General features: G+C 37.4%; 1 protein-coding gene across 4 annotated transcripts in view; it reads right to left on the minus strand.

Annotated features, from left to right (window-relative positions):
* Atp2c1 (ATPase secretory pathway Ca2+ transporting 1) overlaps window positions 1-14,044 on the minus strand; it is a 101,753-nt gene that overhangs the window by 14,780 nt on the left and 72,929 nt on the right. For all 4 annotated transcript variants that reach the window (XM_027414361.2, XM_027414359.2, XM_027414358.2 and 1 more), the window contains 6 exons: window positions 8,459-8,509; window positions 7,236-7,402; window positions 6,459-6,527; window positions 5,048-5,164; window positions 3,305-3,452; window positions 2,756-2,851 (listed from right to left, as the gene is read on the minus strand). In XM_027414361.2, coding sequence (XP_027270162.1) covers window positions 2,756-2,851; window positions 3,305-3,452; window positions 5,048-5,164; window positions 6,459-6,527; window positions 7,236-7,402; window positions 8,459-8,509 — 648 coding nt within the window. The remainder of the gene's footprint in view (window positions 1-2,755; window positions 2,852-3,304; window positions 3,453-5,047; window positions 5,165-6,458; window positions 6,528-7,235; window positions 7,403-8,458; window positions 8,510-14,044) is intronic.

Raw genomic sequence — 14,044 nt, forward strand, 5'->3', positions numbered from 1 at the left:
TGACTGCTTCGTCACCAGAGTGGCAGTACTTGAGAAGGATTAGGAGGTGTGGCTTTTCGGGAGAAGTATATCACTGGGGGTGGGCTCTCTTTCTCTCAGCTTGTAGATTAGGACAAACCTCAGCAACTTCTCCAGTACCATACCTGCCTTCCACCATGCTCTCTGTCAGGGTTAACAATGGACTAATTCTGAAACTAAAGGCAAGCCCCCAACTGAATATTTTCTAAGAGCTGCCTTGGCTATAGTGCCTCTTCACAGCAACAGAACACTAAGACAGTACCCCCAAAGTATTAATAAACTTTATTCATATTTTGTGAAATCTTTTCTAACCATTCACTAAGGTAGACAAACCCAAACCCTTTCAACAAATACACCTAATTACATGTGTATGGAAAAAGTAAAACACCTTTCATATAACAAACACAAGTACTACTTTCTTTAAAAGTAGTTGAAATTAGTGATAAATCATTGCACTTGGAAAGTTCTAGTATGAGAGATGCTAATAGACATGGTTAAAGACTCATAAAGGACAGATGTCTTCAAAGGGTAATAGACTTCTAGAAGCCAAAAAGAAACCAGAGTATATAAAGTACTTTGAAAACGCAGTAAATGGCCATGCACACAGAACTAGTTTTCAGGACACTACCCTCTAAGAAAGTACCCCAAGTTCTGAAGTAGCACATTATTTTCTATCAAAATGCAAACACAGCTTAATGCACAACACAGGAATTAAAAAATAAGGATCCTAAACTTTGACACAATAGAGATGTGAGGAGGAACAAACTGCCCTTATAACAAGGCTTTCTAAAATGAGACTAACATCATCTTTACAGCCCCGTGAGGTTTGTCCTATGTTCAGATGTTGTATTGGCTGTTTTTATGTGTCAACTTGACACAATCTCAAGCCATCAGAGAGGAAGGAGCCTCAATTGAGAAAATGCCTCCATGAGATCCAGCTGTAATGCATTTTCTCAGCTAGTGATCAATGAAGGAAGGCCCAAGCCCATTGTGGGTGATGCCATCCCTGGGCTGTTAGTCCTGTGTTCCACAAGAAAGCAAGCTAGGTAAGCCATGGAGAGCAAACCAGTAAACAGCAACCCCCACTCCCCCATGGCCTCTGCATCAGCTCCTGCCTCCAGGATCCTGCCCTGCTTGAGTTCCTGTCCTGACTTCCCTCAGTGATGAACAACAATGTGGAAGTGCTACATTTACACAATGGAGTACTACTCATCGGAAAACAAAACAAAACAAAAAACAAAACAAAACAAAACAAACAAAAAACAATGGAATCTTGAAATTTGCAGGAAAATGGATAGAACTCGAAGATACCATTCTGAGCGAGGTAACCCAATCACAAAAAGACAATGTACTTTCTCATATGTGGATTTTAAACATAGAGTTAGGTATTACCAGCCTACAATCCACACGGCCAGAGAAACTAGTAAACAAGGAGGACCCTAAAAGAGACAAACATTGTCCCCTGGAGAAGGGAAAAGAGTCAAGATCCCCTGAGCAAATTGAGAGCATGGGAAGAGGGGGGAGGGAGCTACGAGAATGAGAAGGGAAGAAGAGGAGGGATGCAGAGGTCATGAGGGAGCAGAAAGGTTGAGTCAGGGGAAGAATAGAAGAAAGGGTATGTGATAAGTAGGGTTTTAGTTGGGGGGCTGGTAGAGGAGGAAGGGAGGGAGAAGGGAACTGGGATTGTCATGTAATCAATCTTGCTTCTAATTCAAATTTAAAAAATGAAAAAAAAAAGAAAGAGAGAGAGAGAGAGAGAGAGAGAGAGAGAGAGAGAGAGAGAGAGAGAGAGAGAGAGAGAGAGAATAAGCTGAGCAATCCAGAGTGCAAGACAATAAAGGGCATTCCTCCATGGGGGAAAAAAAAATGTGGAAGTGTGAGATAAATAAACCCTTTCCTTCCCAACTTGCTATTTGGTCATGGTGTTTTGTAGACACCTTAACTAAAACATGTTATCCTAAATCTATCCTATAGCTATAGTGAAGAGTCCAAAGAATCCTGGAAGTTGTCGAGAGCGCCGCCATGAGAGGCAGTAGAAATGACCCACCAGAATGACGGTCCCTGACACAACAGGATATGGCAGGATGTAGTATGCTCCTGTCCTTGCTCTTAATGCTAAAAAGAGACTCAGAGATATCCCCTATATGGTCAGGAACCAATTAGGAGCTGAGCTAACAAGCTCTGAGGGTGCTTTCTTGATAAAGATGCAATGCAGTAACCACAGCCACTGCCAAGGAGATAACAGTCTCCCTGTTATCTTTGATTAACCAATTAATCAAAGACAGGGGCCTCCAGTTTGGAGGTACACCAATCCTGAGTCTGTTCCTATGCAATTTACAGCCCCTAGACCCTCCCTTGCTTTACCCCCAATATAGACCCTATGCCACTGCTACTCTGGGTCTCTCTCTTGTCCACTGCTGCGTTGAACAGATGAGAGACCCAGTTTCAAACTGGCTATTATTAAAAGAATCTTTGCTTTTGCAATGGATATGGCCTCTTGGTGGTCTTTGTTAACACTCTGGGTATAACATCAGCTAATAATTGAAGAAAGATCAGATCCCCTCTAAGACAAAACATTGCATCCTTACTGTTGACCACCGCACATCTTTAAAGAAAGATGTATTGCACTGTAATCTGTGGCTACAAAATCAAAGCTAAAATATCCATAATCTCTGTCTACTTCTTATAAAAGTGTTCCTCTCAAACAGGTGAATTAGGTAAGATCATTTAAGCGTACCTGAGATCTGGAACTCAGTGCATTGAACATGTCAAAAAACACAAAGCAAGTGAAAGTCATTGTTGTGTCTCGTGGTGTTATCACATTGTCTCGAAGCTGCCAAGAAGAAAGATAAAATGACCTCCTTTTTTGTTTTTTCTTTGTGACTGAATAAAATGGATAAACATTGCATGTTTTTAAAATGAAATAGCTTCAGTCTAAACATGACATTTACAAGCTATCTGAATTTTCTACAAACCACCTACTGAATAAATGTAGTCTACATCAAAGTTTAAAAAAAAAAAAAATCCCATGAGTTAGGTATCAGGAATTAAAATACTGACACTATTTTAACACAGCTATGCAAGGACTTGGTTTTCTGATTCTCCCAAACTTCCTTGGACATGACATTTTACTATACACTTAACAACTTTAAGATATATTCCCTTAACCTGTGTTTTTCACTCAGAAGGCTCTTCACATGCCAACCATCTGTACAACACACCAAAATAACTACGAATCCTAATAAACAGATACATGGCAACTAGGCAGTTTATCCAGTGAATATACCTCTCTCCAGAAGACAAACAAAGTTCCACAAACAATGATTATTGATGAAACAAGTATTTTAAGTATCAAATTTTTTGTCAAAATGCTGTCCTTCCAGTTTCGAGGAGGTTTGCGAATGACATCTTTATCCACTGGCTCTACTCCAAGGCTTAAAAACAAAAAGAACAAAGTACTTTGAAATGTTTATATTTACTTTTACAATCTAACTAGCTTTAATTATCTAGGAAACTAAATGCTTTCTTTTGAAAACAAAATGCTGAATCATAAAGAAAACACTGGCCATGATTACTCGAAAACTATCACTGCTGGACAGGCTGGTCTATGTCTGTGGTATTAACTACTAGCAGGAAAAAGGAAAGGCAAAGTGAGGGCAAGGAAGACTACTGATTTTGTCATTTTCTAAACTCTTACACTTATGCTTTTGGCAAGGTATGACAGGCAATTAATTGATAGCCAACTTTCAAAAAAAGCCATCCAGTTTTATTTACATATAAATTGGATTTTTCAAATCCATAACCTACCAAGTAGACAATATATTTCATGCAAGGATATCTTTGATTAGGAGGATTTACTGGGATAGCCATGACAGATATCATGCAATTACCATACAACTAAAACTAAAAAAACACTGAAATCTTTAAACATGTATTTCAGCAAGGCTCTTAAACAGAATTCAGATATGCAACTGGGAGAAATAGTGCTGATGCAGTATTATGAAAGCATCTTTTACATACTAAGACCCTGGGACTTTTACTAGACCTCAGCAGAGTTAACAATACACCTTGAGGTAGGTCACTTAACAACTGCTATCCTACTATGTACTCAGCATGGGTAACCAGTGTTTAAGAGAATAGTAACAAAACCAATCTTGCCTTGCATTTCTCATGCAATCACCTTTTACAGTGTGAGCTAATGCATAGCTGTAATCTTAAGTTACATAATTTTCCATGCCCATGACCCAGAGTAATAAATATGTGTTTTCATGTGTGCTATAATCATTTGCTGAAAACAGCAAATAGGCTGAAAGTGACCTGATAAAATGGATTATCATTAAGTGCTAGACACACACAGAATTAGGATATTGCTTGATGATGTTTGTTTATTGTCTGGGTCAGTTGGAATCAGTGACTTAATTCTGTGTAAAACTCTAGTTAAAATTGTGATGCTTCCTGTGCTGTTCAATAGAAGAGCCCTTTACTGGAGACAGATACAACAGAGAGACACAGATCACATACCACAAGACAGCCTTCAGGCAGGCATAGATTCTCAGATTCATACATCAGTCATAAAACAGAAGACACAAGGAAAATGAAGCAGAGAATTTTAATACTGACTTGCTCTTGGTTAAATAACAGTAAGTGAGCAGGGGTGGGGGTTGCCTTTTACTCCTTCCCTTACTTCAACACCAATGCATTAGTGGTGACCAAGCTTATTCTTAATGTGTTCAAAGTGACTTCGTGAAATTTTTCCATTATATCCAGTTCTTAGCACTCAGCTTATGTCCCAAGGACAAGAAAGAATTGCAATTGTCCCCTGCTCTGTTCTTACCCAAAAGCTGGTACCTCACATAGGTAAACAATCAGATCTACGCTGAATGAATGAACAATCAAAGAGAATAAATATTATGTGATATATGACAATTCATAAGAAGCATGTTGATGAAAAATTGTACATGACAAAGGTTTGATAGGTCTGATTCACACCTGCCTTTTCTTTTCAGCTCATCCATGAAGAAACACTTACCTCTGAGCTGGGGGTCCATCCATAATAATATTGATCCACAAAATCTGCATTGCATTGAGAGGGTTAGGAAAGTTCATTAACGTAGCCAATGAGATTAAAGTTAATGCTGCTATACTCCTGTTGAAAAAGAGTCATTTAAAAATTAGCACAATAAATTTTATACATTTTACTAGCATGTAAGCCTCATGTTACTGGGGCTGGGGAACCAGCTCAGTTGGTGAAATGCTAAACATGAGTTTAGATCTTTGGGGCCAAAGTGAAAAGTTAGGGACAGTGGTGCATACTTGTAATCCCAGTACTGGGGACTTAAGAGATAGGAAGGTTCCAGATGCTTGCTGAGTAGGCAGTTTGGCTAATCAGTGAGGCCAGGTTCAGTGACGACATATTATCAAAACTTAAGGTAGGAGATGACTAAGAAAAACATCGAATGTCAACATATGGGCTCCGCATGTAAGCACATACATGTATATACAGATATGGGACATCCATGAACGCATTCACTATACAAAAAAGAAAAACATCATGTTCTACATATTTTAAAGTAATCCTGTTAATTAACTGTCCTATGCGTTATTCATATATTTTGTTGAGAAGCAAAGAGGTATTTTTTGAATGTGAATCTGATTCTGCAGCCCAGGTCTTGCTATATAGATTGAGCTGGCTCAAACAACAATCTACTCAATCTGCCAGGTGCTGGAATCCAAAGTGAGAGCCACCTGTCAGGCAAGCTAAGAGTATTCTAACAAAAGGTTTGTTTATTTGTTTGTTTTTAATGCTTAGGCAACAAAACAGAAAGACCTCCTAATCCTGGCAAAGGCTCTAAGTAATACAGACCAGGCCTCTGGAATTCTCCTGCCTCAGCCTTCTAGAATGCTGGGATTACAGATATGTGCCACCAAGCCCAGATGAGAGGAAGAATTTTTAAACCTACAAAAAAAGTCAGCTTCAGAAATATTTAACAACTTTTTTACTAGAGAAAACCCATCCTATTTTTAGAAAAAAGATAACCACAAAACATTACTTACATTTGACACAACCCCCTTTAGATTTCAGAAGCAATTAAATAAATCCCAAAGGTTTATGCAAGCATCCTTCAATATTTGTGGGAATTGGTTGCAGGATCCCCTTCAAATGCCAAGATCCCAGTAACTTATATAAAAATGGCATCATACTGTTTCTCAACCTTTTGGTTAAATGGCAAGTATAAAATGGCAATACACATTTCCTACAGTTGATAACATCTAATATGACCTAAACAGTATTTTCATAGCTATTAATGCACTTTTCATTTTAGAAAACTACTTATAAGTAATCTTAAAGAATATATGTCAGAACTTTCTAAACATTCTGCTTCAGTTTTACTGCTTGAATAATTTATAAGGCTCATGGGCAAAAATTTTTGCAAACTTACGTGCTCAGCTGAAATCTAACAAAGTTTTTAATGTTATTATAAATGCCTTTACCCTCCTCAATTGCAGACCTGAAATTTAAAAATAAAGAAATAAGAAACTATCATATAAAACATGCCTATATTAAAACATTTTGAAATTAAGTTTCCAACTAAGTAACAATTAGCACTGTTTAAAAAAATCTATTGTTAGATAAGATTGGGAAGGAGGAAAATTTTTTCTTTTCTTTTCTTTTGGTTTTTCCAGTTAGAGTGTCACTGTAAAGCCCTGGCTGTCCTAGAACTCAGGTCATTCAATGGGTAGCAGAAAGTGAAAGTCACATGACCTCCACCACTGACATTACACTGAAATCTCAACCAATTGAAAACACGGACTACCAAAGGCATTCTGGGCTAAGACTCCATATCATGAAATGAGGGCAGCAAGGACACTTACTAATGTAAGAAAATATTCATGAATGTGAACTCAACTGTTAATGCTGCACACATGACTCCCAAAACCTCAATTTAACTAAAATAGACTCTGGAAGAAGGGTCACTGTTTACCATCATTCTATGCACAGAAAACATGACATGTGACTGGCATCTAGTAAATATTTCTTAAACGAACTGACTTGTCATTTATTATGTTTGTTCCATTCACACAAATAATTTTCTCTTGAGTTACATAAAAAAAGATTATCCAAGAATATGTTTTAATATGCCCAATCCTGCTAATTCTTTTCAAGCTGGATTATCTGAAGGTGAGATGCATGTTGGAAAGGAAAACAAATGTCTTACATTATGGTTTGGAAATCATCATCCACCAAGATCATGTCTGCAGCCTCTTTGCAAACATCTGTGCCAGTCTGGCCCATTGCAACTCCAATGTCTGCAGCCTTCAGAGCAACTGCATCATTTACTCCATCTCCTGTCATAGCTACAACTGACCCATTCTTCTGGAGAGACTAAAGAGGGGCAGAAAAGTAGAACAGAGAGAACTGTTCTGATTTTTGTAAATCAGATAATGGGATAACTAAATATTACTAACCATTTTTCACATAATTAAGATTAGAAGAAATATATAGCCTCACTTTTCAGTCAACTTCAGTACATGAAAGTCTTTATAAAATAAAGCTCCAAAATATTGTTACTAGCATTCTCATCCAAGATCTGAAATGTGACAGTTAACTAACTATACAATGGTTTGTAACTAAGGGCATTTTGTTTACCAGAGAATATCTAACAACACTGGGTGGCATTTTGACTGTCTTGAGTTGTAGGATGGCATTGGCTTCTACTGGGTAGGAGTTATGTATGATCCTAAACATTCTAAAATACTCGGTAGAGCCCTATCACTTCCAGCTACAAATAACCCAAGCTAAAATGTCAACAACCTGAAAACTCAGAAGCTTTCAAGTAAACAATGTCTGGCTACTTTATGTAATAATTAAATCTGCTATCAACTGCTGAATACAATTTCAGTTGGTTTATACACCAATCAAATAGTACATAACAATATTGCAGTCAATGATGCATCATGATATATGACAGCAGGTGGAGCTGAAACCCTGCTAATTCCTGTTGACATGCGAGTGGTATTGGTGTGTATCACACTGCTCACTTATTTGTGGTACATGCTATCTACATAGCTTTGTTAACGAACTCATGGAAATAATAAGCCTTCTTGATACTGTTCACACTTCATAAAACATCCTTCTTACATTCACACAGTGTCTAACTATCACTATTCACGATGAGATGATTTAGCTATGGATCCCTGTCAGAATACACTTCCACACTCTGTTTAAAGAAGCTGTACTGGAAAATATAGGTTTCTTCTATGTCTATGTCTTTCTAGGCAAATTAACTATTACTGTTTCTCTGTCAAGCTCTTACAGAATTACACCTGTTTTGTCTCATAATACTTTAAACTTTGCTATGCTATCTTTGTAAAGAACAAAACACAAAGTAGCAACCATTTTGTAAACAAATTAAGGGTAATTTGGTTTTCAGACACCTACCTTAATAATTTTCATCTTGTGTCTGGGGCTTGCTCTGTAAAATACTGCAACCTGTTAAAACACAGATACACTAAAAATCTCCAATGTTTCCAAGTAGCAGTGTTTCTAAGTAATGACATTTTTAACAACTTATTTTGGCACAAAGGTTGAAATTAGTCAATGACATATATATGCCAAGACACCCACCTTATGCAGGGATTCAACTTTTACCAAAGAAAAGGGTATATTCACCATAGGAAATGCATAATCTAAACAAGTCATAACCTAATTTATACAGTTAGGTTAAAGCTATGAAGAGAAAATAGAATCTTTTTTTCTTCATTTGTGTCCTCAAGATACTAGTGTACCACATAACAGCTTTTCTCTTTGGTCAGTCCCAGAGAAGAACGGCTGCTTCCAAATGTCTGAGGAACCATTTCTACGGTGCCATGTAGGTGCTCCTTCTTAACAGAATAATTCACAGCCTCTCTTCAACTGTAATTCAAAGCCTCTTAATAGTCAAAGTTCTCCAACCACAACTAATTTCTTCATGATTCAACTGTGTAATCTTCTCACTGTGCCCAATGCCAGCCACAACAGTTGGTCTTGTATCTTTAACTTTCACCTTGTTTTAGCCTACACTTTCTAGATAACACCACCAGACTTTATGGCTCTCCCAGAGTTCCAGTGAGGAAGTAAGGAAGTGGAGCTGCATGGCATGACCCCATCCTCCTTCATAAAACCACAATTACAAATGCCCATGAGTTCATATTTCTCACAATTGTAAGCATTCATGTTCCAAATCTTCCAAACTCTCATTTCACAAACATCTCAATTTCAGCATCATGGTCAATCTTTCCGGTACATAAAAGCCATAGTGTTTCTTGTTTCCACACAACACATTATTCTCTTCTCTACCCTCCTGGAGGAATACATCATGTTAGATTTCTCTCCTGACTCCTCCAGTCTGTCCCCTCCTCCACTCTTGCTCTCAGGTGACAACTTTATTTTCTACTTCAAAGAAAATACTTCAATCCCTGCCACCTACTACATACCCAGAGCCAGCCTTAGTATTTTACTCTACATGGACTGATAATCCCACCTCACCTACTTGAGATCACCACCCAGAAATTCTTACAATTCTTCCCTCTCATTGATCAGATTTTTTGCTGACATTTAATTAAGAGTGAGGCCCCACATTCCGTGCCCTTCCAGCTCACTTTTCCTCTCCTTCCCCTTTCCTCCTCCTCCTCCATTCTTCCTCACAGTTGTCATGCTATCTTAAAGTTTCTGTCTTATTTTATCTTTCTAGCCTGTTTGGTTTTGGTACATTGGAGCATTCATCCCTCTTGTAAGATTGTATTAATCTTAGAACATAAGATCCATAAAAGCAAAAATTTTACCCCACACCTTCAGTGCTTTCAAGGTATTTGCTAAATGAATAAACAACTGGATGAACCTCGGCATTGCCATGCAAACTGCTCCTGATTCCTCTTTTTAAAATCTTAAAACAAGAGGACATTATTTCCTTAGAGAAATCATTCAGTTAAATGACAGTGTCCAGTACTGATTATGCCCATATCCTATGGGTCCAAGTATCACATGATGCATATTTGGAGACTATTCTCCAATAAAGAATATAAAGTTCAATTTCTACTCAGACGATGCATAGATAGGCTCCTCCATCTTTTATTCTTGCTAAGGCCATTTTAGGCTTAACTAGAATTTGATCCATTGATGGAGACTCCCATGGAAAATTATCCGACTCTATTCTATGATTCCAAGGTCAAGATGCCCCAGCTAACTTAGCTTGTTAAACTGCCTGCTTGTACAAGCCCTTCTCCAGCTAACTGCTTATCTTCACTTCTGTTAAACTGCTTGTATACACAAAAGCTACCCCAGCAGCTGTAAAGCAAGATACCAGGATGTGGTATTTGCCTTAAAACCCCCAACCCTAAACATTTGGCCCTATACTTAGGTCACAAATCCCTGAGTAAAGACTTTCAATTGGCTACAAACTGTGTCTGGGTGATCATCCCTGGTGGGCTCCCTGTAACACTTAAACATTCAAAGAAAACTAAGCCACATATATACTCAAAACATACTTGTACCTACCTATGTAAAAAATTCTAATTATTCATAAATTAATCATGAAGCAAATGTTGCACTGAAATGCAATGTTAAGTGTTTAGGGAAAGCCAAAGAAAAGCAATATATTCCAATGAAGACTGATGATGAGTAAGTAGTACTACCGTACTATGTTGTGCCTTAGTTGCACATAATTCACTTTCAAACTTGGCAGGACACCTCTCTATAATTATTCTGGGTTACCAAAAATGAAAAGCCACCAACTGTTTGGCAGAAGATGCACTCCTTTATATACTAGCACATTTATTGGTATGCAATATATATATATATATATATATATATATATATATATATATGTGTGTGTGTGTGTGTGTGTGTGCGTGTGTGTATACATATATATATATATATATATATATATATATTACTTATTATAAAATTTTAATACTTCAAAGCTTCAGACTGCATCTCAAAAATAGAAGCAGCCATTTTCAGACCAAGCAAATCAATCACAAACCAAACTGGAAATGATTACTTGGTCTTTTACATGTGGTACATATCACCACACAGAGTCAAACTTGTTCTTAAAGCACCAGAATGAGTTAATCTTGCCGAATAAGAACACTGAAATTTAGTTGTTATAAAATTAAGGTCGAAAGAAATTACACCCTATACTAATAAAAGAAATTATTAAAACTTGAAGTGTATCATCTCACAATTCAAACCAAACTTAGAGGTAAGTGAATTCACTGCATAAATAATCTTTTGAATTTTATTATTTGTTTCTCAGTCTAGCAAAAGGGAGTTGCAGTGAACAAAATACAACCACTACGGATTGGAAGAAGAAAGTGAGGAGACAGGAGGACAGGATAGTGGAAAGCTATATTATAAAAGAAAAGAATACAGGGAAATATTGGGGGTGGGCAAAACAAAGAAAACTCCACAAAAGGCCTCCACATTTTCAGGAGGACTCTGCAAGGGTATTTCATTTCACACTTCTTAGCATAGCTCTGGGTACTGAATTTGTAGTCAACATTCATGGTTCTTTAGACTGACATAAACTGACAAGGTGTCATTGAGGACAGGAAATGAGGGAGAAAATAGGAAAACATTGAAGCAGAGGTTACTAAAGAAAGAGATTAGAGAGATCAGAATAACCTGTCAAAGGTCCTCAAATCTTCTAGGAGATTTCCTACTGATATAATGGATAAACTGTACGTGGTTAAATGAAAATATGTAACCTACAGAAAATGAAACAATACACAAGCCAGGAGTGTAAGGATTTGTTAACAGACTGAGTAAACAAACAGAAGTACTAATAAAACAGAAAACAAAGATGAACAAGGATACTCAGTTCTATTTACTCTAAGACAAATCACAAGTGGAAAACGCTAAGAACTCTCAGGTCCACTTCACAAAGCAGGCTTAACTCTCAGCTTCCATATTGCTTTCTGGGGTGATATATTATTTATGATTTATGAAAGCCTGCCTGAGGATTCAGAGAGCAAAGTCAGCCACAAGCTATAGAAGCCAGATACACACCTGTAATCCCATCAGCCAGAAGCTAGGAGATGGTAGTACAAACCTTTAATCCTAGGACTCAGGATTAAGAGGTAACAGATCTCTATGAGTTCAAGGCCACCCAGAGCTACACAAGAGTGAATCATCCTAAAAGAGAATTATAACTCACACCTTTAATCTCAACATTAGGGAAGTATGTAAGACAGAAGCAAGGTCTCAGAGAGGCATTCATTCTCCAGCCACACTGAGGAGAGGTTACAGTCTGAGGCTTGGTGAGAGCTCATGGACACAGGATCAGCCCATTCAGCCTGAGATAGAGGTTAAGACGTTAGTGGCCTGGCTGCTTTGCTTTTCTGATCTTCAGCTTGAAGTTTGAACCCCAATATATCAGTCTCTGGGTCATTTATTTTTCATGTTCCAACTCAACAAATAATTCCACACACAGATGCTGAAATCTTTGGAATGTATTCCACAGAATTATGAAAATGAAAAGGAAAATGGCAAACAATTATATGATGTTAAGATGTAGGAAAACTAGTAAGCTAGTAATTTAGAACACTTTTATCTGCACACTAAGAAAACAGGCTCTGCAAATTAATCAGAAATAAAAGCAGATGAAATAAAACCTGCCAGTTGTCAGAGGTTTACATGAACACAAGATGAACAGTGGGTACAAAGTAGAAAGAAACAGTCAGGCTCATTAAAAAATTCATTAGTATTTGGAGAACAGACTCACTTAAAACATATTAAGAGCCTGTAAGAAAGCCATGGTATTATACAATTCCTCTTTTAAGTTGAATATATTTAACCAATTCAACAAACTGACTTCAAAGGTTGGGTTTTATTTTATTTAAGTCTCTTTAGAATAGTGCCAGTGTATCTGCTATAATTAACACACTGTTTATTTGGAAAAGAGAGATGATGTCATCTGTCTAGGCTAAAGATGTAATTCAGAATTTGCTTCTTCCTTCTCTAAATACCTTTTAGGCTTGTTTCCAGAATATATTAACGTTTTGTCAAAGAAACAGAGGGGGAGCTAGAAAAGGCAAATGTAAGGCTAGCAGCTATTTAAAAAAGAAAAACAAAAAAAGGTCTAGTGGGAAAATGTTTAATTACTATAGATTTCACAATCACTTAGTAATGTATACTCTAACCCATACCGGAGAGGCCAATACAGGACTAATTCTTTCATAAATAAAGTAACATATATACATAAGCTCCTATCCAAATATGTAAATACTTCCCCTCTTAATCTCAAACAAAGAAAATGTTTATGCTGCCCTGGATGATCTGACAATAACATTCATGAATGTTTCAAGTTTGATTAAACTCTAATTTTTGCTGAACAAAACAGTGCATTTTTGCTAGCAACCCCATCCCCAATCAGTTTACTAGAAGACAAGAAAGTGCAGCTGAAAGTCTAGGGACTCAATACCACTGCATAAAGTATAGACTAAAATATAAACTGAAATCTCTTCACAAGACAGTTCAGCAGTAAGTTTTAAGAGGTCTCTCAATGCACTGAACCTTGCTCAAATCATTTCAGATGCAGGAATTTGGTCTACAATAGTAATAGTATCCAGATGTTGCATGTACAGTAATGTTCAGATCTACAAATAACAGGTGGTGAACTTTTTGAGTAACGACATGGGCTCCAGTACCAATGCCATCCCACTCTCCCAGGCTCTAAGACATCAGCCAAACTTCATAATTGCCCAAAATGGAAGTAACAAATATGCCCTTCGAAATAATGTCACCATCATATGCCAGGTGTGTGGTGCACATCTTTAATCCTAGCATTCAGGAGGTAGATGCAGGCAAATCTCTGTGTGTTTGAGGCCAGCCAGGTCTACAGAGCAAGTTCCAGGACAGCCAGGGCTGTTACAGAGAGAAACCCTGTCTCTAAAATCAAACAAACAAAAACTCTCAATAGCAAGCAAACTCTCAATACAGGGCTTGGTGAAATAACAAATGTATATAGCTTAGTCTCAAAAGGCTACG

The sequence above is a fragment of the Cricetulus griseus genome, chromosome 4 (assembly GCF_003668045.3).
Source record: "Cricetulus griseus strain 17A/GY chromosome 4, alternate assembly CriGri-PICRH-1.0, whole genome shotgun sequence".
Lineage (NCBI taxonomy): Eukaryota > Metazoa > Chordata > Mammalia > Rodentia > Cricetidae > Cricetulus > Cricetulus griseus.